The following is a 23,600-nucleotide window of genomic DNA, read 5'->3' on the forward strand; positions in this document are numbered from 1 at the left end:
CCCTTTTGTAATCCAATTAGGCACTCTGCCGGCATCTTAAAGTGCTTTGATACTTGTAATTCTCCTCCCTAGACGACTTGTGGGAAGTGTGTGTCACAACCCAGCATTAACAAAGTGCACACATAAGGCAGATGACATCCACAGGGTACAGAAATGTGACATTTTTTTAATTGATATTTGGGGAAATGACAATAAGATAGGAAGAACATTCCCTCACTCTGTAATTCTGCTATGCCAGTGCCCAGTACTAGTGATGAGCCTTCAAGTGGAGCAGAGCTGAGCTGGTTGTTGCTCAGGGCCAGCAAAGCTGCGGGCTGGGGAACACACTTCTCATGTTATGGGCAGTTGTCAGATCATGGTCTTCTCAGAGGTGGGTTATAGTCTTCCCAGTGCCAGGAAGGAGCAGAAAGAATAAATATATGAGAAAAAGGGGAAACAACCTTAAACATATAGGGGTTTAGGTTGTGGGTTTGTTTTTGTTTTCCCCCACTTTAATAAAGCTGAAGAAAATTTGCAATAAATTTATGGGCTGATTTAAATCCTACTAATGCTCATGGAAATCCCTTTAGTGAATTCTGGGCCAGGTCCAGGAAAAGCAGGTTATTATTCCCTTTACTTTTATTCATCCATAACTGTGCCCTTCTGCATTCAATCTTGTTGTTTATATCTTGCCAGTAGATTTAATGTGAACCTCATCAGCTGTGGACCTGAATAAGACACTGGGATAAGCTGCCTCTTAACTCTGAGCCAGTCTTCCCAGAACAGTGGTGGTAAAGGAGGATGCCCCTGACACACCAGGTAGCTGTAGCCTTGACCAGAGCATCCCGGTAGGATCCCCTGTAGTAGGACCCAGCTAATAGGTATGTGAGTTCTGTCTTGCAGTAAAGTGCTCTGCCAGATGGGTGAATTTAGCACACCAAAATCAGAACAGCTCAGTAAAATGGTTTCTGCATGAACAGCTCAATGAAAATATCTGTTTGGTTGTGGTAAAAAATGCAAATTAAACCCCCTTTGGGATAGACAGAGAATGGACCAGAAAATGGCCTTCTGTTGCCAGGACCAGAACAAAGCCAGGCACCTGGAAGCAATCTCTCTCACAACCTGGGAGACCGGAGATGAGAGGAAAAAGGTTTCAGTCCTGGCTCTGCCAAAGAGTTTCTGGGTGCTTTTTTTAATGTTCTGTTCCTAAATCTGTGCATCTGCCACAGAAGAAGTCCATGAGAAAATTCGGCTCTTGTTTCAGCTCCCTAGGGACAGGGGGAATGCTTTTGGGGAATTTTGCACTTGCATCACTCTACATCTGTGCTATCTTCAGTAAAAGTTTTTGGGTTTGCAAAGCCAAGAGTACTTGTGCTGCTGATAAGGGCGTAGTTTCTATATGGACCAGGCTATTCTCTGCTGTTTGCAGAGCAGGACTGTGGTGTGATCTGACTGAGATCAGGCTTGAAGCTAAGCCTGAACCCTGAGTTACCTATAAATAATCTATCAGTACTTGGGAATTCACATTGAAGGTTATACCTAAAATACATCCACCCATATTAAAAGCTTGGAAATATGATTTTGGGATAACTTGCTAGCCTTCCTGTCTTTCCCTGTCCTGCCTCTCTGCCCTGCAACTACAACTAGGATATCACAGGGTGTGTGGGCTCAGCCTAGACTGAATACATCCTTGGGGACGTAGTTTGGGGTTTTGAGCCACAGGGTACTTACAGCTGTTCCTGGCCAGGTGGGAATTACCACTCACACATACCACCAGCTGGTGGTTGTTCTGTGATGTTGGTGTGCTGTACAATGTGTAGAGTGGGGGCTTGTGATGCGTGAATACAGAGTTCCCGTTGAGGCACAAGGAAAGGAAGGTTGTGGTGTGCCCCCAGAAAAGGAAAGAGAAGTTGCACCTTCAGTCCTCTTGTGATATGAACAAAACCACCTCTCAGGTCCCAAGAAACTGAAAGCTGCTCCAGATCCACCCTTACGTGAGAGAAAAACACCCCATGCCTCTGCCTACATGTGGCTGCAGGTTCCTTGCCGCAGTCTAAGCCAGCCCTGCCTGATGATGTGGCCCTTGGGTGGTGTGACACCATGCTTCTGGAAACAGTGCTGTCTGGGCCAGTGCTGGAGTGAGCTTCCTCAGCTTCCTTTTCTGCTGTGTACTGCCCCTGTGAAACAGCCTCCAGCCATCTAGAAATTCAGCATGGCTCTTCATCTGTTAAAACACTTTTATATTTCTAATGGTTACACAGCTCTGTTGTAAGCTTCCCAATACCTGCCTCAAGCAGATCATCTGGGTTATTCCTCCTGTGCTAATCTCTGTGATCTGTGGCATGCATACAACATCGACATGAACGGGACCTCCCCTCTGCTGCACTGTATTTGCCGGAACAGGCATAACTCAAGATAACTGGATTTGAAACAATCAGAGCAGGAAGCAGCAATAACTGGCCTGGAGGGAAGGCAGGGAGTTGCCCATAGACAGTTTTTTAGGAGGATGCCCAGTTGGTGATATCTGATCTCTCTCCACGCTCCTTTAGCCTCACATACAAAGGCTTGTAGGATCATCCCTCACCTCTCTGGCGTGAGTGCTTGAGTTTAGATCTGCACTATCGTCTTTTTAGTTGCAGTGTTTTGTGTGTGGTGACACATATATTGACCTACGTGTGCACATGATGAAGACCCCCAGAGCTCTACCTGGTGCTGACACCAGTGTCATTGCCACTGATGCTACTTTGTGAGGATGGATAAGGTGGTAGATGTTCACGTTATTTTTTCTTCTGGAGCACATGGACCCCAAGGCTGGCTCTGGCACAGCTGATGCTTCCCGTGACCTGTACCCCACAGTCTGTATACAGTGAACACTGCATCCGGCTGCCCAGTCAGGACTCTGTGTTGTGGGGGTCAGGACAGGCTGAGGCAAACCTGCAAGCACCCTTGCTGACAAGCTGATGGCTTAGTCACCGGGGCTCTCCACAGAGCCATGTAAACACTACCCACAGTTCCCTGCCTCAGCCCTTGCCACCGGGCTCTGCTGGAGCCCTGTCCTTGTGCTCCCTGTGCCAAGGGTCACGAGCTGGGACCAGCAGCTGGGTGCCAAATGCAGGCTGTAGCTTTGTGCAGCTGGTCTGCTAGAGGTCGTCACACGCCTCCTTAAGCAAACAGGGATCCATGCCAGTTGATAAATCATTTACGAGGAGAAGTCAGAAGCAAAGAACTAGATTAACCAGGTCACTGGGTGTCCTGAGAGAATGACGTGTCAGTGGAGCTGAAACAGCAGATCCCACAGTTGCAATCTCTTGCCTTCTTCTGTCCTGACAGCAATTCATGGAAATCCCTGGAACTAGACACCAGAGATGGAAAAACCCATTAGCTCATCCCAGTCAGCTCACTAGTTAAATCAGTCACTCCCATTGTACATTTTCTGGCATAGTTAAAAATGTCTCAGGAGAGGGGATTTCCACCAGTTTCTCCTCAGGGGGAAACTATTCCACCTATCAGGAAGGCTGCCTGGAGCAGTGCTATTTTTGCAAAGACAGAAGTAACTCCAGAACCTGAAAGAAAACCAAAAATGATTCTGTGTCAGGAACTGGGGCAGTGATGTTTTTCTGCCTGAACAGATATTTGCCATGCAGGGCACAGCTCCAAATGGAAACTCCGTGTGGACATGTGTGTTTACACACAGCCACGGAGGTGTGCTCATGTGTGCATATATACACCTGTGTCCTCTCCTTCCCAAGGGTGGGATGACCTTGTGTCTTCAGCACAACCACTGTGTTGTACTGTGAGCTCACGCCTAGCTTGCACTTGTGTAACTCCACCAACATCAAGGCAAAGCACCCTGCTGTGAGGTGGGAAGACACACATGGAAGACAGGATGAATCAGCTGGTGGTGTTGCTCCAGCACCCACTTCCCCTATCAGCAGGGAGAAGTCACTTCTTGCTGGGCCAACTCATGTCTCCTTGGCTGTGTTGGGGGCAGAACTGTGACACCACCACTGCAGGGGGCTCTGTGGCTGAGCACGTTGATGGTTGAAAGCACCTGGGGCCTGCAACAAGTAGGCAAGATGATGCAATACAGAGTTGCTCTCTGAGGTTGTCAGCAGAGGCTATGGAGATCTTGGCAGCTAAGCTTTTCAGCACCTGGGAAGAACTTTGGGACAGCTGGGAAATAAATTAGCTGTGTGATGGCATTTAAAACCTTATTATTTGTTTCAGAGTTAATTCTGCATTTAGATGAATGGGTGTAGCACACATCACTGAGCTGGAACCTGTAGAGATAGCAAGGATTGTTCCCTGTTCCAATTCAGAGAGCTTTCGGCCAGCAAAATAGCAACTTGCAGTGTTGGTGGCTTAGGTCTGGGAGCAGAGATCTGTGGCTAGGGTAGGCACGGTGGCAATGCCAGCAGCAAACAAGCCCCCAGGACTCTAATTACTAGTGCCACAGGTGTTGGCTATACACCTCTTACGAGAAGAAGGCGGGGTGTTGCCTGGGCATCTGCCCTGAATTTGTGACTCCACTAGCTGTTTTATTTGTCTCTCACAAGCTGGCACAGTCTTTCCCTCTGGGTACTCCTGAAATTGAGGCACTGTGTTTTGCACTGTTCTAAGGATTTGACTTTCACTTCCCAGCCACGGATGCCAAGGCTGCCCTCACAAGCACCCTGTGCACCTCTGTGTTGCTGCAGGACAGCTGATGAAGCCTGATGAACTTATCTAGCTTCAGCCTGGGCTTTCTTAACTGCAGGGTTTTTACTTTGTTCTGTTTATCACAAAACACACTGAAGCATGCATAACGGCTATAAAAGAATGACATGACTGTGGAAAAGGATCTAACCAAGGAGGCACAGGTCAAATTCTGGGCCTTGACTGGGTCCCTTTAGCTGCTGTCAGGTACTGGCCAGTTGACCTACTGAGCCCATTGCCCCTTGCACTGTGGAAGGATAAGAGCAGGTAGAGCCCAGTAACATTTTAACTATGAGATTAACTCTCTGCCAGTTCAACAACAGGGGCTCTTCTGTTTGTGTGGATGAAAGGCGCTGACTCAAGGCTCTTCCACACAGCAGCCCGTGCTCTCCTGCCACCCGTCACAGCACTGGCTACCCTGCCTTCCTCCACATCCTGAAAACTCCGGTTCAACCCTCAGTAAGGAAAGGAAACCTCAACTCCAGAGACAATTGTCCAGAAAGGTGTCATGACTCTTTACAAGCCAGCACTGTTTGGCTGGCACTTAGTCCCCTAAGGAAGGCCAGAGGAAGAAGAGCAAACCATCCTCCTTCTAGATGCTCAAGAGATTCTTCTGCCTCTCCATTTCCCTACAACTGTAGAGTCCCAGAACACCCCAAAACCACTCACCATGGTAGAAGAGATGCAGGGAGGCCTTTGAACAGTCCAGGTACTCAAATACATTCCCTTCCCACTCCCAAGTCCTTCTGAGACCCTAATCTCTGACACCTTGAAATTAGTGGGTGTTTTGCTGTTTCTCTCACGAGGTGCAGAAACAGCTCCTGAGAGATGGGTCTGAAGCTCACAAAAATCAAGGAGAATCTCTCTGCAAACTTCATTGTGGTGGTGGAAACAAGTTTTGCATGTGGCAAGGCAAAAAGCAACACCAGCTTAATTGGAATGACATTTTACAAAGGTGATATTTAACAGAAGGAAATACCAAGCGATTTATTTAAAAATAAAAGTTAAGATTCATACAGGGAAATCTAACCTCCCCTCTTGTAACGTGAGGCTGGTTATGGCAGCATCCTGCAGGGCCTGAGCAGCAGACAGACAGAACCATCTCAAAAAGTGGAACTGACTAATCTGAGTCATCTGGGATGAGTTGGACATGAGTGAAATCACGCCCCATGTAAACACTGTGAAAAGCAAACAAAGATGATAAGGAGTGGGGTATTTTTTATTGGTTTTGTTCTTGATTTCGTCTGAGAGAAGATCTTAAATAGCAAAACAGAGCAAACAGTGGCAACATGTAGCCCTGGATGTTCAGCTGTGATGAGACAACTGAAGGCTCTATTTCCTGAGTGCTTGTATTGAACCACCTTCAGGAGGAGGCTTAGTTTCCAGTAAGTTCTCAGCACTAAAGACAACCAGCCTCACTGAAGAACTGGGACAATGATCTTTATCTACTGACCATATACTTTGAGAGTGATTTCCACTGGAGAGGCAAACATTTTCCTTCCACTGCCTCACAGAGCCATCTTGCCTACTTCAGCTGTTTGCACCAGGACTGCATAGGGCAGAAATTAACCCGGGTTCCAACAAAGAAGGTGGGGAGCCCCTGCCCAACATACCGATCATTTGCAGATATTTGCAGTGTGGTGGGATCAACCAACACCCTGGTTTAGGGTGTGTGTGTATTTGATGTGGTCGGAGAACACATGGTCGCTGATTTCTAACTGCCTACCTCTGTTCTGTGTGTGTCCTTGCATTAGTTTCAGGCATAATCACATCATGATATCATAATAATATATCGCACTGTGATGACACCATTGCATGGAGTAGGCCACAGCAGTCTGATCTCATTCTGCAAACGTAAAGATGAGCATTACTGCTTCACAGGACAAGTGGGTGGCAGGTAGATGGAGCTGACACTACCTATATTGTCAGCCCTGGGTGGGAACGTGACCTGCTGGGTTAAATTAGGTAGCTAGGAGCTTAACACCTCAGCTCTAGATCTGCCTCAGCGGCTGTGGGTGAGTCACCAAACCTATCTGCATTCACTTCTTCTATCTGCGAAATGGTGACAATAATATTTCCTCACCTGATGGGGGGAGGGAAGGGAGTGTGTGTGCAAGAATGAATAAATGTTTACAAAGCACCTTGTGAGCAGTGTGCAGGCCAGCTCTGGCTGTGCTTAGGAGGAACCCGCGTTGTTCCCTCTGCTCTGCGTTGCACCATACTGTAAGCACGTCATGAGCTGTAAACACTCCCCTCAGAGTCAACAGTTTCAAATAAGAGCAAATGAGATTATTCCTCAGGAGAGAAACAGAGAGTGAAGACTTAACACGTTACCAGTAATTTCAATAAATTCCATTCAAGGCAAAGCAAAGTAACTTTTTAAAATGAAAGAAAGAATAAAGTAGAAAAACAAATAAGCTGTGACCAGTATTTTTTTTTAATGGTACTGTGATCTTAGGTTTCACTTCCCAAATGGGAAGCAGAACAGAGAAGTGAATCTCCTTGAAATAAAAGTGAAGTGAATAATGGGACGCCTTTAGCTGCTTGCCACATCCTGTGTATGCTGATTGTTCTGTTTATAGCTGGCAGGAGCCCTTCTAGAGTCTTCTTCACCCACACTGACTCTTTGCTGAGCCAAACTGTATTGTATGAGCAGTCAGGAAAAAGCTTTCCTGCATCTCCCCTCCAGCACCACAGTGCCACATGTGCTGTCCTGTTCTGATGCTCACCTCCCCTCCCTTGTGCAGGGGTGCTTGTGTGCACACCAGTGCTCCTCGGCCCTCCTGCCAGCACAGACCCACACTCCCCATGGCTGGCATAAGTGAGCACTCGCGCAGCCGTACCTGCCCTTGTGTAACCTGCACCTGTCCCAGCACACACCACTTCTGCTGTAGCCTGGGATGCTCACATGCAGCCAGGATGGCCACTCAGGTTCTTTGTTCACATATTCACTAGCACTTGTTCTCATGCACATACACAGTTCCTTAAGTGAGCACAAACTCATACACACACGCAAACATGCACGATCTCCCTGGCCTAGTACATGCGCTCACCAGTGCACGCACCCACACAAACACCTATTTTTGCTTTTTCTGGTATCAAAGAGATATGGAAAAGCATGCACTTCATACACGCAAACTGGTCATAACCATTGACAGCTCAGCTATGAAGTAGAGTTACGCCCCTTCCATAGCAATGTTATTGCAACAGTCTTTCCTCCTGGGAAGAGCTGTGTGGCTGAGGGTTCAACTGCTTCAGGAAACATGGTTTAGATTCATTCATTCACCAGCACAGCTATTTTTATTGGCCTGGTTTAGCCTGGACACAGCTTTTGGTGCATTACTGGCTTTTGCTGCTGCTGTTTTTAATTCTCTTTATACTGCTGGAGGTGACCGTGGGACCCTCCCTTCACCAGCAGACTTGTTCAACAGTTTCACCGGAAGAGCCTTTGCCATCCACCTCCTGCTCCCAGTTGGTCTTCACCAGTTCACTGGCACTTAGAAATTCTGGTTTGTGTTTTCGAATAGCTGTATTTTTAACACTGTCATATCTACCACAGTCTGAAGCTGTGGGGTTTTGATCCATTAACAAAGATGACTGGTCATCTTTGAGCCATGCATCTTGAACCCCTGGTGGGTCAACCAACTGCAGACATCAGTAACATCTAAACCTGTACATCTGTGGCAGTTCTCCCTCTCTTGTTTCTCTGCAAAGCTTTCTGTATGCAGGAAAAGTTGGAAACTCGGAAAGCAGCCTTCTGCTCTCAGCCTGACTGCCTTTCCGCATGGAGGGCTTGGATGCCTTTACTCTGTGTCACCTCTCAGCCTCTGGTCCCCAAACTCCAGTCTCAGAACCCACGTGGTTCTTTACTGACTTCATAAAAATAAACAAAGGCCTGGCAGCATTTAGGTCATACTAGTAGATTATTTACACACACACCCCCACACCCCCAGCTTCTTACTGCACAGGTCTTAGTGTCACCACTCCCTGCCAGGGACCGCATTCGTCCCCACCATGTGGTCCCCACTCCATGACAGCCAGACACTGATGCCAAGCAGGCTTTCAGTGCACAAGCTGAGCTTCGCCAGCTGCTGCCCAACACTGGATGCTGCCCACAAGGAGGTTGCACCCAACCTCTGCAAAAAGGGGTCTCAGCAATCCAGCCAGAGCAGGTACACTGCTATGGGTGGCTTGGCACGCAGAGCTGAGTTCAGGCCAGGTAGGAGCTTATCAGCAGATCACGTCCAGCAGGGAACAGTACTGCGAGGTAGACCATTGGCAAAGCACAAACTTCCCTTGCAACTATTTTTAAAAGCACCTTTATGTCTTCCTTTTCAACTAGCACAGCACAAATAAACCAAAAGCATTGGGTGGCTGTTACTTAAGGGAACGATTGTTTTGTAGCCCTCTGCTTCCCTGGTGCAAATGAAATAGTATTGTACTCCTTAACCTCCCCTCATGAAAAAGAGTCCCCCACCCAGCTCTGCCTTTGATGCTGTTTCTGTTCTTCCATGCTGCCTTTGGTGGGCTTTTGATCTTGACTCAGCATGGTTCATCTTACAGTGTTTCTTTAGGTCCTTCTTCAAAGTGGGCAAGCAGACATGGAGTGTGATGTGTGTGACCAGGTTATAGGATGACATATTTTTCATGTTGATCCTCAGTGCAGATCTTTCACATGCAATGCTTCAATTGTTATTGCCTTGCCCACCACTGACCCCTACAAGCCAACTTCTAATTCAGAGCAAGAGGTTTGCCCTATTTTGTCTGAAATAGCTTGCTTTGGCGAGCACTGAACTTTCTCCGTCATTCTGGTTTGGTTTCTGAGTTTAGTTAGAAGCTTCTGGAGTTCCTCCCAGCCCTGCTGAGCCTTGCTTGCAGTTAAAATACATGGTTCTGTCTTGGCAGCAAATGCTGGTGCCTTGTTATCCTTTCTCCATTTCTGTTTTTTGAAACAATGTTCAGAGGGCCACTTTCGTCTCCTCCAAGCGTGGCCCCACTGCCCCTCTCCCACCTCATTCAGCTTTTCTTCCCCTTCTAGAAGAGTGGCCATTTACTTTTAATGGATTTTTCCCCCTTCTATCAGTTCTGACTTAATTTTTAATCCATGATGGTACTTTTTATCTGATGGCTGCCAAGTTTGTTTCATTCTTGAAAGGGGCTTTACCAAAAGACCATTTGTAAGCGTGCATTTACTATAGTCCCTACTAGTTCCTGATCAGATTTTTGGAAGCTCACAGAAGTCAGCTGACTAGTGGGGCATGATTTAACGTTGCAAAAAGGCACTCCAACAGTGCTCAGTATTCCATCAGTGCTTCCTGCACTGAGTGCTGGTCCGTCAGTTCATGGCCCCCATTTTCCTAGAAAACTTGTGCTGTGCCCAGTCAGCCTTTTTGGCAAATGCAGCTGCTCCCTGGAGTGGAGTTGCAGGGAGGACACTGGGGCTCTTGCCCTTTGCGTTGTGGGGAGCAGCAGCAGGGCTGGTGATGGAGATGAGGGATGCTGACTGTGGCTGTTCCACAATGCATTGTGTTTTCTAATTCAAACTGTTGGTCCAGGTGTCACACAGAGCAAAGCCCTGGTACTGGCAGCTGTGCTGGGTGTTGAGGAAGCTGCACTGGGCACCATCATCCATCCCTGTGTTTGGGGGCAGAGGCCAGCAGGAAACACCTCAGACTGCTGTGGGGCTGCCCAGGCCTTCCTGGGGAAAGCAAAGTACTGCAGTTGAAATGCCAGTTCCCCATGGACTAGCTGCACTGGAAAGCCGTCCAAAAGCCCCTGGAGAAGCCCCCATGGTCCTCTCTCACCACCAGCTAAGCCTGGCATTTCTCCTTTGTCCTGAGTCCTGGTGGCACTCCTTTGCCATGTTGGTTGGCATCGCTGCACAACACCACTGATGTCTTCCCAGGACAGGGACACCCCAGTTTAAGTCCTCCATGGGCAAGTATGAGCATTGAGCATCAGGCCAGGGAGCTGATGGGCACCTCCAGGACATCCTGTCCTCTGGCTTTTGTTGCTTTCCCCTGAGATAACACTGGAATAATGTGTGTAAAGAGACACATCCATAAGCAGGACATGGAGCAGGAGGCTCAGAAGTGGAGAGGCTGGGGCACCCCCAAGATCAAGGCAGCCAGTGGGGCTGGTGCAATGCCTGAGCTAAGTGCCAGGTCCCACACATTTGGATCCAGATCTCAGACTGCCAGTAGTTTAGCTTCCCAGTCTATCTGTGAAATGCTTCAAAGGGTACTGAGTGTCTGCAAAGTGTGGTGGGAGCAACAGTGCCTGCTGAAGCTGGCAGAGAGGCTCCTGTGCTGCTGGGGCAGGTTGCAGTGGGAATTTTACTGCTGATTCCCAGAGGGGCAGAGCTAGGCAAGTGCACAAAGTCTTCCCAATCCAAGTTCAAATGTATGAATTTACTATATCTAACGCCTCCCTGAAATCCAAACATACTCGATTACATTCTCTCTCCGTAATGAATCAGTAATTATATTGAAGAACACTATTATTTGTTTGGCATGACCTATATAAACCCAACTTCGGGAGTGCATATTTGGTGCGGTGCCAGTGCTCTATGCCCTGCGTATTATTGCCTTATAAACATAACCATTGTTTGAATTTCATAGCAAAACAAAATGAGCCACATTGCTTGTCAGTTATTAGATATCTTTTTCCCAAATGCTCACCCAGACCATATTACAATAACAATAATTATTATTACATACTTCCTTATTATATGTTTGTGCCGAGGTAGCACATTTGCCTTTTTCCCACACGTTAGTAGCTTCTTCTGACTCTTATGATTCACTCCTGCTTGTTTCCCAATGTCCATGAGCTCTTTCTGTGTTCCTGGCTGCATTTCACCAAGACCTGCAGATTGGTGTAGGCATCCACAGTGCTGTACTGCACCAGTCCGCAAAGGGTTGCAACTGGCACAGGGGCTTCGCTCCTCGAGGGAACATACAAACACAAGAAAGACATGGACCCTGCCCCAGGTGCTTTATAAATATTTAACCTAGTCTGATAATGTGATAAGGACTGATAATGTGATTTGGACAGACTAAAACCCAGCCTTGCTTGGGGAGGCCTGGAAGCAGACCCTCTGAGAGAAACTGGGGGGGACAGGCCCCAAGTTAAGGCATGGTAGTGCTGCTGCCACAGCCACTGCCACAGCTGGGGGTAGGACTCACCTTTGTAATTTGGGACATGTAAAGTTTAGTTGTCAAATTCTCAAGTTGTTGATCTACATTTACAGTCACAGAAGAGAAGCTGTGCTTGGCTGCAGAGTGAGTCAGCCCTTCTCAAGATAAATGTGCAAGATAGGTGAGATGAATCACACACTGGAGGTGCCTATTTGTCTCCATTGACTATGCAAGAAGCCTGTCCAACTAAATAGGTTTAGACACCTAACTTTTAGGCACCTAAAATCAGGTGAGAGGAATCCCATCCTCATTGTTCTTCATTCTTCATTAGCAAAGGAGGCAGTGGAAGAGGCTTCCTGGAAATGCCCTCCCAGATTTGGACCTGGCCAAACCCCTCCATCCTCTGTGTATGGGAATCTGCAAAGCCTCGCCTCTGTTCCTCCCCACGCAACTCCTACGGGCATGGGGCGCTCCAGCCATGCCCAGCTGGCAGAGATGAAAGCGTGCTCCCTGCTGTGGTCTGAATGAGACAACGGTCTTGTGGGAAAAGATGTAATAGTGGAACTGAAGTTGAACTGAAGTCTGTATCATAATGTATTCAGAGCAGGCGGGAGGGCAGGGGGGCAAAAAAATAATAAAAAGAAAAGAAGACTTGACCTTGGCTTCTTGCCTGGTGCTAAAAGTATGTTTTGATGGAATGGCATAGGCGGGAAAGCAAGCTCTCTCCCCAATGCAAATATCTCATGGAGATGTAAGATGTGTGGAGTGCAACCCGTGTGTTTGGAAATGGTATTTTACAGAGGGTTATAGCCAGGCCTGTCAGAGGTGAGCTGCCACTAGCACAGCAAGCAGCACCTTCTCACACCAGCACTGCCTCTTGTGTCAGACAAATGGCAAGACCTGAGAGGCTCCCAAGTAGTTTTAGATGTTCTCTTGAAAAGAAAAAGAAAAACAAAAAGAAAAAGAAAAGAGAAAAGAAAAAAGGAAAAAGAAAAAAAAGAGAAAAAAGAAAAACAAAAAGAAAAAAAGAAAAGGAAAAGAAAAAAGAAAAGAGAGGAGAAAAGGAAAGAAAAGAAAAGAAAAGAGAAAAAAGAAAAGAAAAGGTGAAAGCATTTTAGTTGTAGCACATTCTTTCAGAGCTAAAAATCATGGAAACATTCCACTGGTTGACGTCTGAAGCAGTCAGTGAATCAGCAGCCAGGGCTGCTCTGGCTGGAAACATGCAGAGGCCAACAGAAATCACTGCTGCATTATCACACTCCTGTGTACAGGCCTGGGAGCATGGAAGTAAGATTTGAAAAAAAATGTGTTTGTGCTGAGATCTGTTCCTTGCCACGTCCACAGTCACTTCTGTTGGCATGCACTAACCCCCTATCGATGCAAGGTCATTTGCTGTTTCGATGTGCAGCTTGCTTGCTTTTTTTTTTTTTCTGGAAACTGCCAATAGTCTCTTTAAAGCTTTCCTTAAACTGAATGATAATTTATTTAGGTGAGAGATAGCCCTGGCAGGCACAGAGCCCTGTGCAGACCAGGCCAGGTTAAAGGTACCTATATGAAGCTCTACTCTTGCTGTACACCATCATCAGCCCCTGAGTTTGGGCCTAGCAGGAATGCTGGGGACCTTGGGACCACCATGTATCTGGCTGTGATCTGGAGAAAGAGGGTGCCAGCACCCAGCTGTTCAGGCTGTCCCATGCGGGTGAGCTTCCTGCAGAGAGAGGGACAGGGTACTGCTCTGGAGGCCCACAGCGGGATGGCACACTGGTCTCCCTAGCAGCTGCTTCATGGCTCTCCTCTGCCAGTGGTGCACAACCTCTTGCTCCATCCCTCACCTTGCTGTAGCTGGGCTGGGGTGCTTTCTTGGCTCCCACTGCTACACCAGCAGGATGGAAATCCCTCCTCCAGCTTCATGCAGTTGTGGTGCACTCAGGGAGGAGAGATCAGACAAGATTTGCTCCTTGCCCTAAAGGGTTTGCAACTTCACTGCGAACAGGCAAACCCTGGTAAGAAGAGTGAGGTTTCTCTGCAAGAGGTGGTGAGCAGCAGGGAGCTCTATGGTGCTGCAGGAGAGGGCTGCTGGGCTTTCCACAACCATGCAGCAGCCAGTCCTGGTGATGCTCTTTTCCTCCAGCCCCTTGAACCTATTATTTTCTGCACTGGCTTGTGTCTAAGCTCAGCTCTCACCCCAACACAGGCTGCACATGTCTGGGTGCAGATGGATGGACCCTGGGATGTGGCTGGGCCAGCTGCCTGACAAACACTAAACACTAGCATGGGCTTGCTGTCCTGTTGTGTGGAAATAGATTGATTGCATTAGTATTTCCACTGGAAATTATAACTTGGATCCATTAAGCTCAGCCAAATTCCTTATCCTGCGTCTGCTGAAAGGATACCTCTGCTTTTTCCACTGCAGTATCCTGTCTGTGCCACCAGTGCCAAATTTGTGGCAGGCCACTCACATCCATGTGACACTTTCAGAAGAGGCCACATACTACCCATTCCTCCTGTCTCCTTTTCCCCTCAGTTTCCCCAGAGGTATCTCCACCTCTAAGAAACAGAAAATCCTCTTTATGAACAACCACATCAGATCCCAAACCCCATTACTAATTAGTAACGATGTCCCATAATTCAGATCACCTTGAATGGTCTTTAGATCGTTCACAGGTGCAAAGTCAGGAGGATTAAGGGCTTATAATATTTGTCTGGCAGTGTAACTACCAATTCCAGCAAAAATAATGGAGCTAGCTTCTTGGGTTTCCTGCCACCACAAAGTACACACATGCACACACTCTCTATTTTATGAATGTTTACATACCCGCGCTGCCAGGAATCTTACTCCCGTTGCTTCCCACCACCTTACACACTTTCCTGTATCTCTGCGAGTCTGTTTCCTAACGAAGCAGCCGGTAATATCCCTTTCGCTGGGGAGCAGGCGGAGGCCGGGCTTCCTCCGGTGCCAGAAAAGCCTGGCAGAGGGCGCACCTACAAGCTGTGGTTTCCATCCCGAGCCATTCACACCTCCCAGTGGCTACCCAGAGAGGTTCCATGGACGGAGCGCAAGGCCCAAACAAAAGGAAGGATTAAAAAGTTAGGAACAGGCGGGGAATGGCCACACTGACATCCGCCTACCACCCCTGAAAAGCCGCAGCGTCCGAGGAGGTGCCTGGGTCGGAGGAAAATTCTACACGCGCCTGTGGAGATGAGCAGAAAGGCACTTCCACACCTCCACCTCCAGGGGCACAGCCAACAAAAATAGCACTGGACCCAAAGGATATAAATAGAATAGCGGCTGCAGAAAGCTTCGACTCACTTTACACTGCCAGCAGAAATAAAGGCAGGAGGTTTGTCCTTCCTCCAGCCCCAGCCCCTGTACATCAGAATACCACTGCAGAAAAGGCATGTCTATTTATCTGAAGATTGCCATGGGAGCAGGGCAGCGAAATGCCTAACTCATATGAAACTCACTGGAGAAAATGTTGCTCTCAGCAAAAGCACTTCCCTTTCCTAACTTGAAACTTTGGGAATTGGGTGGTAGGAAGGGGAACAAACCAAGCCACTACCCTCCACCTTGTTTTCAACAACAGGCTTTTTTGCTCTCGTATTCTTGTTCAGTAACTCTGACACAAGCACACCTGCAGGGTTCCTATTGCTGCACCTCTTCAGTCCAGGTGAAGACAAGTGGAGGTGTCTTAAGATAACAATCTCTTTCTGTTGCTATGGGAGCTGTAACATCACCAGATATATTTGTGTCAGAACTGGCACTTGGGTTCAGTTTATACCCACTTCTCAAAGTAACCTCTTATTACCCTGACAGGGAGTTAAACTGCAGCCACTCCACGAGACTGCTCTCCAGCCTTTAGCAGAAGCCAGTGTGTGAACCCGTGCCCAGTGGGTAAGGGATGAAACTGTCGTGATTTGTACTTCCCACCACCGACCTCCTCCTGCCTGGCCCAAACAATCTGATGTTGCACAGCTAATCCCAAACCAAATTTGTGAGGTGCACCTCCAAGCCCATCAGGATTAGGTGGAGTATAAAGCACAAAAGTAGACCCTAACTACGTAAAAATAACTGAACTGAGTCAGATCAAAGGTCTGTTGTGGCCTTTCTCTTATCTCCAAGAGCAGTTAATGCTTAAGAGTTAAAAACAGGGGAACGAGTGATGCTTTTTCTGTGCATTGTCCAGCAACATGCTGCGGAGGTCTGCCTTTGCCTTTAGTAAACCTCCAGGGACTTTTCCTCCATAAATTTGTTGAATTGCTTTTCTGACCCTGTTTATACTTTTGACCTCCACAGCATCATGTGCCAATGAGCCCACAGTTTTATACACACACACAACTGGAAAAAATACTCCTTTGAACCTCCTGCCTTTATCATTTCATTCACTGCGCCCTGGTTCTTCCCTGTTTTCTGGCCATTCCAGCCCATTTCAGCTCTCTTTTGGGAAAGTGGTTCTTAATTCCTCTGTTAAATGTGTGCACAGGTCTGATGAAGGATCTTACTCCCCTGTATTTTTACACAAGTTTAGCATCTGCTTGCATTGGAACCAGGGAACAAGAATGCTTCAGAAGCTGCTCCTGCACTGAGGACAGATTTGGGAAGGGCTTGGAAAGCCCCAGACATTTATTCCAGCTGTAGCATCCCAACTGAAACATGCTGGGCCTGGACAGATTGACCTACACGAGAAAGCTAATGAGCACGGCACTGCATTCATTCACATTTTCAGTAATCTTCTTTAATAATTGACTTTCATTTTATTCATTTACGTATCTTTGTTCAGTTGCATCTTTCAAAGTGTTGGCACGTCTCTGGTGGAAGGTGCAAGGCTCCGATTTTTTCATTCCTCTGCTCAGTGTGAATTCATGCCCACACAAATTCCCACTCTGGCCCGGAGGGCTCTGACTTTTAGCCACGAGGTGGGGTGAGTAGCTAAATTCCTGATCTGAGCATGTGCGCAGCCAATGCAAAGCAGACCACCATGGAATCGGGGTTTGCCAAGCTAAATCACTGGAAAAAAATTCCTCCTCGGCTTCAGCTTTCGCTGCTTGATCCGTGGAAATGCGCAACCTTAAACCCCAAGTTTCCAAAACAAAGGCACACGGGAAAGCGAATAATGCAAAAGTGGTGGGGGCTGTCCCGCACAGAGCCCTCTGCTGAGCCTTGCACCTTCATGCGCCAATGGAGAGGGACCGGGTTGAAAACCAGGCTGGGAGCGACTAAGGAGAGAAATAGTTATCTTAGCCGGCTTTCTCGGTAACTCTTGGAAAGCCCCTGAAATGACGTTTCTAACCTAACAATTAAAATGGGTTTAATTATAGAGAGGCTCAGAGCCCTGGGAACAAGCACCATCTACAGAATGAGTAAACAACTGCAGAAAATAATAGGCTGGTCTCCTGGTTACTTCTGGCCAAAGCAAGGAAAATAAAAGAAGAAACTAGAAAGAGAAGGAAATTCGAGGAACCTGACTGCTCTCCTTAAGTAAATAATAACAATATCTATATTAAAAAAAAAAAGTCAGAAATCTGGAATAGCTGGAGCCTGTGGGCGTTCCTCTCGGTTATTTTGGCTGTTCTTGAAGACCGAAGGAGGGGAAAAAGATCAGCCGCCAGCTCAAAGTCTAGGTCCTGCGACTCTAAAGCAAACAGAAGAGGAAGTGGATCATTTGTTTGAAGTTTTCAGAGCGATGGCCGCTCGGGTCGGCATTGCGCTGCCCAAGGCAGGCGGCTCGCTCTTGCCCGCCAAGCCGGCCGTGGGGCGGCGGAGCAGTGTGTGGCGCCGGGCAGCGGCAGGCCCCTCCCCCTCAAGCTGTTTGTGCGGGGAGGGAGAGGGCCGGGATGCCATTGCTCGGCCCTGGGTGAAACACTCGCTGAAGTTATGGTTAGGGCGAGCCTTGCTCGGCTGGGTGGGTTTGGGGGAAGCAGGTTTCACGCTGAGGCGCCCTAACACCGAGAAACCTCCGGGCGCTTTGTTTTTTTAATGTTTTAACTTACTTTTACACAGAAACTGCCGCCATGCTCCCCACTCCTCCCCGCCGTATCGGTATACGCATGAATCATACTTCGCGTACTAAAATCTGGAACAGATTACTTGCTCGGAGATGTTATTTTGTTTCTTTTCTCTCAGTTTTACAATTCTGAGTTCTGGGGGCTGGAAGAGGACTATGTGGAGAAAAAAGGGCAGAACTCCTCAGAGACCCTTTTGAAGTGCAAACCCGTATTTTAACCATTTAAACTAACGTGGACGGGAGCTGTTTCCCCTCGCAGCGCTCTCAGCTTCCAATAAAAACCGGGGAAGAGGAGTAACACACACACACACACACACACACACTACGGAAGGTGTCCGTGTGTATCCACACAAAGCCAGCCCCGAGCAGCTCCAGCCTCACTCCAAGCGACAGAGCCCCGCAGAACCCCCTCCCCCGCTCAACCGCCGTCGGGCCGTTGGTACTTGCGGGGGCTCACGGGTACCGGACAAGCGCGAGGCCGCTCCTCGACCCACTCCCCCCCCCCGCGCGCAGGCCCCCGCCTTACACGCGCACACAACGGCCTTCTTGAGGAGGGCGGGGAGCGCGGCGGCTGCGGGCCGGGTTTTCCCCCGCTTCTGCTCTTTTTTTTCCTCCCCCCCCCCCCCTTTTTTTTTTTTTTTTTTCCCTCCTTTCCCCTCTCCTTCCCTCCCCCCTCCTTCCTCGCGAAAGTTTCTCCGGCCCCGCCCGCCAGGGTGATTCAGTCGCGGTGTCAATCACCCTGCCCTTCTCCCCCCTCCTACCCTTTCCTCCCTTCTCCGGCTCCTCCTCTCCGGGGGGTAAGTCCGAAACTTTATAAGTTGAGCTTTTTGCCGAGCCCGCTGGAAGCGGCGGCGGGCTGGGAGCGGCGGCGGCGGGGGGAGGCAGGCTGCGCGCCGGGCGCCCGAGGCTCTGCCTTACCCACGCCGCGACTCCTTGTGTCCGTGTGCCGCGGCCGCACCCGCGTCCCCCCCCCCCCCCCACCTCGCTCTCCGAAGATGTCCACAGCCCTGGTGTCGCCCACCATCTTCGACCTGAGCGAAGTTTTATGCAAGGTAAGCGCGCCGTCGGGAGCGGCTCCGGCGCTCTTCGCCGACTTTCAGGTTCGAGTTTGGGGTTTCCTACCACCCCCACCCCCCCCCGTTTGCTAGCCGGTACCGAGCTCGGCGTAGAGGGGGGGCTGAGGAACTGGGTGCGGATCCCCCGTTGCTGTTGCCCGCGCTTTCCCTCCTCGGTCCCGCCGGCGGAGGGGACGGCGGGGGACACCGCCCCGCGCTCCTGGCGGGCTCAGTCGCGGGTCGTTCCCTTGCCCCTGGGGCCATCGCGCTGCAACACGCTCGGGCAGGCGGGCGGGCGCGCTCCCCGCGAGGTTCTGCCGCCCCTATTCGGCCACGCCGCAAGGGGAGCGGGGCGGCGGGGGCTGGGTGGGAGCCGCGGCCGCACTGCGGGGGGGGGCCGCTGGGAGGAGTGGTGTTGGGGCGGGCGCCAGCGCTGCGCGCTGCCCTTCCTGGTCACCGCCATCCCCTGGGAGGCTCTCCCAGAAGAGAGCTCCGGCCTCCGAGTTTTGTTGCATGCAGCCAGCGGCTCCCCCGCGTCTGGCGCTTGGGTCGCTTCCTTACTTAGCTCTGCCAGGGCTTCGCGGGGGGATGGGGCGGGGCGGCCCGTGGCTCTCGGGGGCAGCGGCGAGAGGGCTGGAGCAGATGTTGGTGAGGAGGGCTGCCCTGTTTGCCCCGCTGCCCGGGGGCCAGCCTTTCCGTGCCGCTGGAGACTCTCGGGGCTGCTTGGGGACACCGGAGGAGGCGGTGACAGTGACCGGCCCTTGCTTTCTCCCCGCAGAGCAACAAGATGTTGAATTACAGTCCCTCGAGTGTCAGCGGGTGCCTGCTGGACAGGAAGGCGGTGGGCACCCCGGCCGGCGGGGGCTTCCCTAGGAGGCACTCTGTCACCCTGCCCAACTCCAAGTTCCACCAGAACCAGCTCCTTACCAGCCTGAAAGGGGAGCCGGCTCCCATGCTGGGCCCCCGGGAAAGCCGTTTCCGGGACCGCTCCTTCTCCGAGGGCGGCGAGCGCCTGCTGCAGCAGAAGCAGCCCGGGGGACAGGTCAATTCCAGCCGCTACAAGACGGAGCTGTGCCGCCCCTTCGAGGAGAACGGCGCCTGCAAGTACGGCGACAAGTGCCAGTTCGCCCACGGCATCCACGAGCTGCGGAGCCTCACCCGCCACCCCAAGTACAAGACCGAGCTCTGCCGCACTTTCCACACCATCGGCTTCTGCCCCTACGGGCCGCGCTGCCACTTCATTCACAACGCGGAGGAGCGCCGCGCTGTGGCTGGGAGCCGGGAGCCCGCCGTCACCGACAGACCCCGCCTGCAGCACAGCTTCAGCTTCGCCGGCTTCCCCAGCACTGCTGCCAGCGGGCTGCTGGACAGCCCCACATCTATCACCCCGCCGCCCATGCTGAGCGCCGACGACCTGCTGGGCTCCCCCACCCTGCCTGACTGCGCCAGCAACCCCTTCACCTTCTCCAGCCAGGAGCTGGTCAGTCTCTTTGCCCCCAGCATGGGGGTGCAGGTGCCCAGTGGGAACTCCCCCACCACCTTCTTGTTCAGGCCCATGTCCGAGTCCCCCAACATGTTTGACTCGCCGCCCAGTCCTCAGGACTCCCTCTCTGACCAGGAGGGATATCTGAGCAGCTCCAGCAGCAGCCACAGCGGCTCAGATTCCCCTATCCTGGACACCTCAAGACGTCTTCCCATCTTCAGCAGACTCTCCATCTCTGACGACTAATCTGGGGTTTCCTCTTGCCCCCCCCCCCCATCACAATGTTAAGCTGAACTCCTCCCATCCCATCCCCTGTAGTCTGAGCTGGATGTTAACCTGTCCACCTGCCTGCTGTAGACCCACTGGCTAAAACCTTAAGTGCCAAATTACGATGAAAAGCAATAACGTTTACAAAATTAGTGCCTTTAACACTTTCACTGTGACTATTACCTCTCCAGCTGCAGAGGGCACCAGCAGCTCTGTGCACTTCCAGATGTGCAGGAAATGTCCGGATCCAGCTCCCTCCACTGGCCATGTACTGCATAACCCTCTCCCAGTCCCTTCCTGACTGGCCAGTTTCCTCTAGGCTGCAGGCATGTGGGCAAGCGTTAACATCCAGTCTTCTTTCTCACCTCCCCTTAAAGACTAGTCTTGCCTGGATCCGCTCAGGTCTGCGGGAAGAAAAAGCTGAGAAGGGACAAAGATTGTAACAAGAGTGGGACTTTGACTGGGAGGAAGAAAACAAAACCACACAACAGCAAAAAAAGAAAACAACAGATGGACTTATGAGAGACTTGATTTTGGTGCTAAAAAGTTCCCCGTGTATTCATGTGACATCTTAAAACAAATACAGAAATAGAGGGGGTGGGGCCAACAGAAGTCATTCCACACACACACAAAAGTTCGTGTAAACAAAGTTCCAGTAGACATAGCTTTAATGGTTTTGCTCTAGAGTACTTTAGACCTATCTTAGAGCACTCACGCCAAGCTTTCTTTTTTTTTTTTTTCTGGGTTTTTAATTTTGTATAACTTCAGAAATTGGAGAGCAGATTTTGCTTGTCACTGCACAACAATATAAAAAAGCTTATTTAACTTATCAAAACGTATTTATTGCCGAAACCTATGCTTTTTTTGTTAATTTTGTTCATATTTATCGGGATGATGAATCCATAGAATATATTCTTTTATGTTTAAATTATGATCTTCCATATTAATCTTAAGATTGTGAAGTGTCTTTTTCCTTTTTTTCCCCACAGTTTAATATATTATACTACAATGACATTTTTTGTAACTTTACACTTTTTTGGTTATTTTATTTTAAAAAATGAAAAATTAATTTAAAAAAATGCAAAAACTGTGTTTGGATTATTTATTTTAGAATTTCCCCCCTTTTTTGTTTTTGTGTTGGACTGCAAATTGAGTTAATGTGCTTCTTTGCCTTTCTTCTTCTCCTCTTCCCCTCCCCTGGGTCTTAACTACCTAGGGCTTTAGAATGTACATACCTGAGCTCTGTTGTGAGACAGTGGAAAGAAGACCTTTGTCTTCCTCTTTCTGTATAGATTCTTCAAGGAGAAAAGCCTTGGGCTCAAAGTGCCTATCTGAAGACATTCCAAATACAGTTTGTCTTTGCATTTCTGTATTCCAAGTTTGGAGTTTTCCTTGCCAAGGTGAATGGGACTGGCACAAAGAGAATGAATGTAATTGAACCCCCCCCGTTACTGTTCACTACATTGCTTTTTCCTCCTCTTTGTGTGAGTTTATTTAAAAGAAAATCTCTTTTGTAATGACTGTTTGCAGTTTAAATCAATAAACCCCAAGTTTTTTCAAGAAACTGACAGTGGAGCTGGTTTTCCTTGCATAGATTGAGGGGTTGGTTTATAGACAGTCACTCAAATGCAGGTAGTTCCCTCCTCTTGACCTAGAAGTGCCCACCCTGTGCTCAGGCATCCCTCTGTCATTCCTCATGGATTCAATGGGTCAGCCATACACACCTGTGAATGCAGAGATCAATGGCAGCAAATAACCAGTGTGACCTATCTCAGTGATCTCTCACCCTCTGTCTCTTAGGGAGTCCTCCCATCTTGAGTTCTTCAGTCTGTTCTCTAAACTTCTTTCTGATCAATGTATCTTAAACCTTAGATTGGCTTTTGTTGCTCTTGTGGCTTTTGTTGCTCTTGTGGCTTATGTTCCCTATGCAGTGCCTTCTCCCTCATGGGAAGCCTGTACGTATTTTGAGCAAGGCTAAAGCAGGATGTTGAAGTGGCATGGATTTCCCAAGTCTCAGGCCTGGCTTGTTACTGGTACTACTCCCTTTTGGTACAGAGTGGTGTTTTGTGTGGGAGAGGAACGTGGACCCCCAGGGAAGTCTTCACCCTGGTATCGCATTGAAGCCTGCATACCCCTTTAAGTATCAGTTGGCAACCCCAGAAACTTGTGAACCCAGTGGTTTTATTCAGGGATGCTTCTTTGTCAGCGCTGGTCATGGTGTAAATCTTGTGTTTCCACCTTTGAGCTCTCTGGAACAAGCTTGGCACTCCATCTGAAACTGTACCAGCTCTCTCCCAGATCCGGGGTGGAATACTGTTGCTGAACCACCAATCTTTCATCTGTCTTGACATGCCTCACTGTTCAGAAGAAATGTTTCCTAATTCATGTTGGAAAAGTTTCTGACAGAAGCTGTAGGATACCTCAAGGCTTACACCAGCGTACCTTTCCTGGTGTTGGCTTTGTGTAATATCCTTGCTTGTGTGGTCTGTCAGTAAAGGTGAGCTAGGTGGAGGAAAGACTGTGGAAGAGGAGTGCGGCTGGAAGCAGCTGGTTCCCGTGAACAGTGCAGAGGCTGTGTGGAGCGTTTGCCTGGGTGATGCTGATGTAACTACCATGCAGTGCAGTCTGTGCTGATGCCTGAGAGAGGAGCCTGGGGCACAGCCCCAGTGCTGCTCAACAGGCCTCCAAAAACCTGCTGACCGCAGCCTTGCCCCTGGGTGTCAAGGTGATGGGGCCCACATGACAGATGGGCTCCTTCCTGGAAGACCTCCTGTGCCCAGGTGCAGCAAGCACTCAGGCCTGCCTCCTTGAGGACTGCTGGAAGCCATGCCATGGGCCCCTGAAGAGCAAGGTGTAACTGATCTGGAGAGGATCCCAAGTTTATCTTAAGGTGTGCACGTGGGGCTTGAAACTGCTTACCTCCTCTCTGGACTTTCTGTGCAGGTCTTCAAGCAAATAGTCTGCCCAGTTAATAATTGATGGA

At 49.5% G+C, this 23,600-nt stretch overlaps 1 protein-coding gene and 2 long non-coding RNA genes across 5 annotated transcripts; 2 read left to right on the top strand and 1 right to left on the bottom strand.

Annotated features, from left to right (window-relative positions):
• Positions 1-139: 139 nt before the first annotated feature.
• Positions 140-18,105, bottom strand: LOC133274279 (uncharacterized). 3 transcript variants are annotated; one of them, XR_009745091.1, is made up of 2 exons: positions 14,626-18,105; positions 140-2,203 (listed from the first exon to the last, which is right to left on the bottom strand). It is a non-coding gene; the product is annotated as an uncharacterized LOC133274279 (long non-coding RNA). The 3 variants fall into 3 exon arrangements; XR_009745090.1 differs by having other exon boundaries at positions 140-3,331; XR_009745092.1 differs by having other exon boundaries at positions 140-3,542.
• LOC133274281 (uncharacterized) lies at positions 683-12,428 on the top strand. Its single transcript, XR_009745093.1, has 2 exons — positions 683-798; positions 11,930-12,428. It is a non-coding gene; the product is annotated as an uncharacterized LOC133274281 (long non-coding RNA).
• A 436-nt stretch (positions 18,106-18,541) lies between the features above and the next one.
• On the top strand, positions 18,542-22,181 carry ZFP36L1 (ZFP36 ring finger protein like 1). Its single transcript, XM_061463281.1, has 2 exons — positions 18,542-18,864; positions 19,646-22,181. The coding sequence occupies exons 1-2, from the start codon at positions 18,808-18,810 to the stop codon at positions 20,594-20,596; spliced, it is 1,008 nt and encodes a 335-aa protein (XP_061319265.1). The 5' UTR covers positions 18,542-18,807; the 3' UTR covers positions 20,597-22,181.
• The last annotated feature ends 1,419 nt before the right edge of the window (positions 22,182-23,600 follow it).

This window comes from Pezoporus flaviventris, unplaced genomic scaffold (assembly GCF_033815535.1).
Source record: "Pezoporus flaviventris isolate CSIRO_AGI_PZ_B2104156 unplaced genomic scaffold, CSIRO_AGI_Pfla_v1 ptg000036l, whole genome shotgun sequence".
NCBI lineage: Eukaryota > Metazoa > Chordata > Aves > Psittaciformes > Psittacidae > Pezoporus > Pezoporus flaviventris.

Coding starts and splice junctions, on each gene's coding strand:
- ZFP36L1 (XM_061463281.1), top strand. CDS start 18,808: ATGTCCACAGCCCTGGTGTCGCCCACCATCTTCGACCTGAGCGAAGTT. Junction 18,865..19,645: donor TGAGCGAAGTTTTATGCAAG/GTAAGCGCGCCG, acceptor TTCTCCCCGCAG/AGCAACAAGATGTTGAATTA.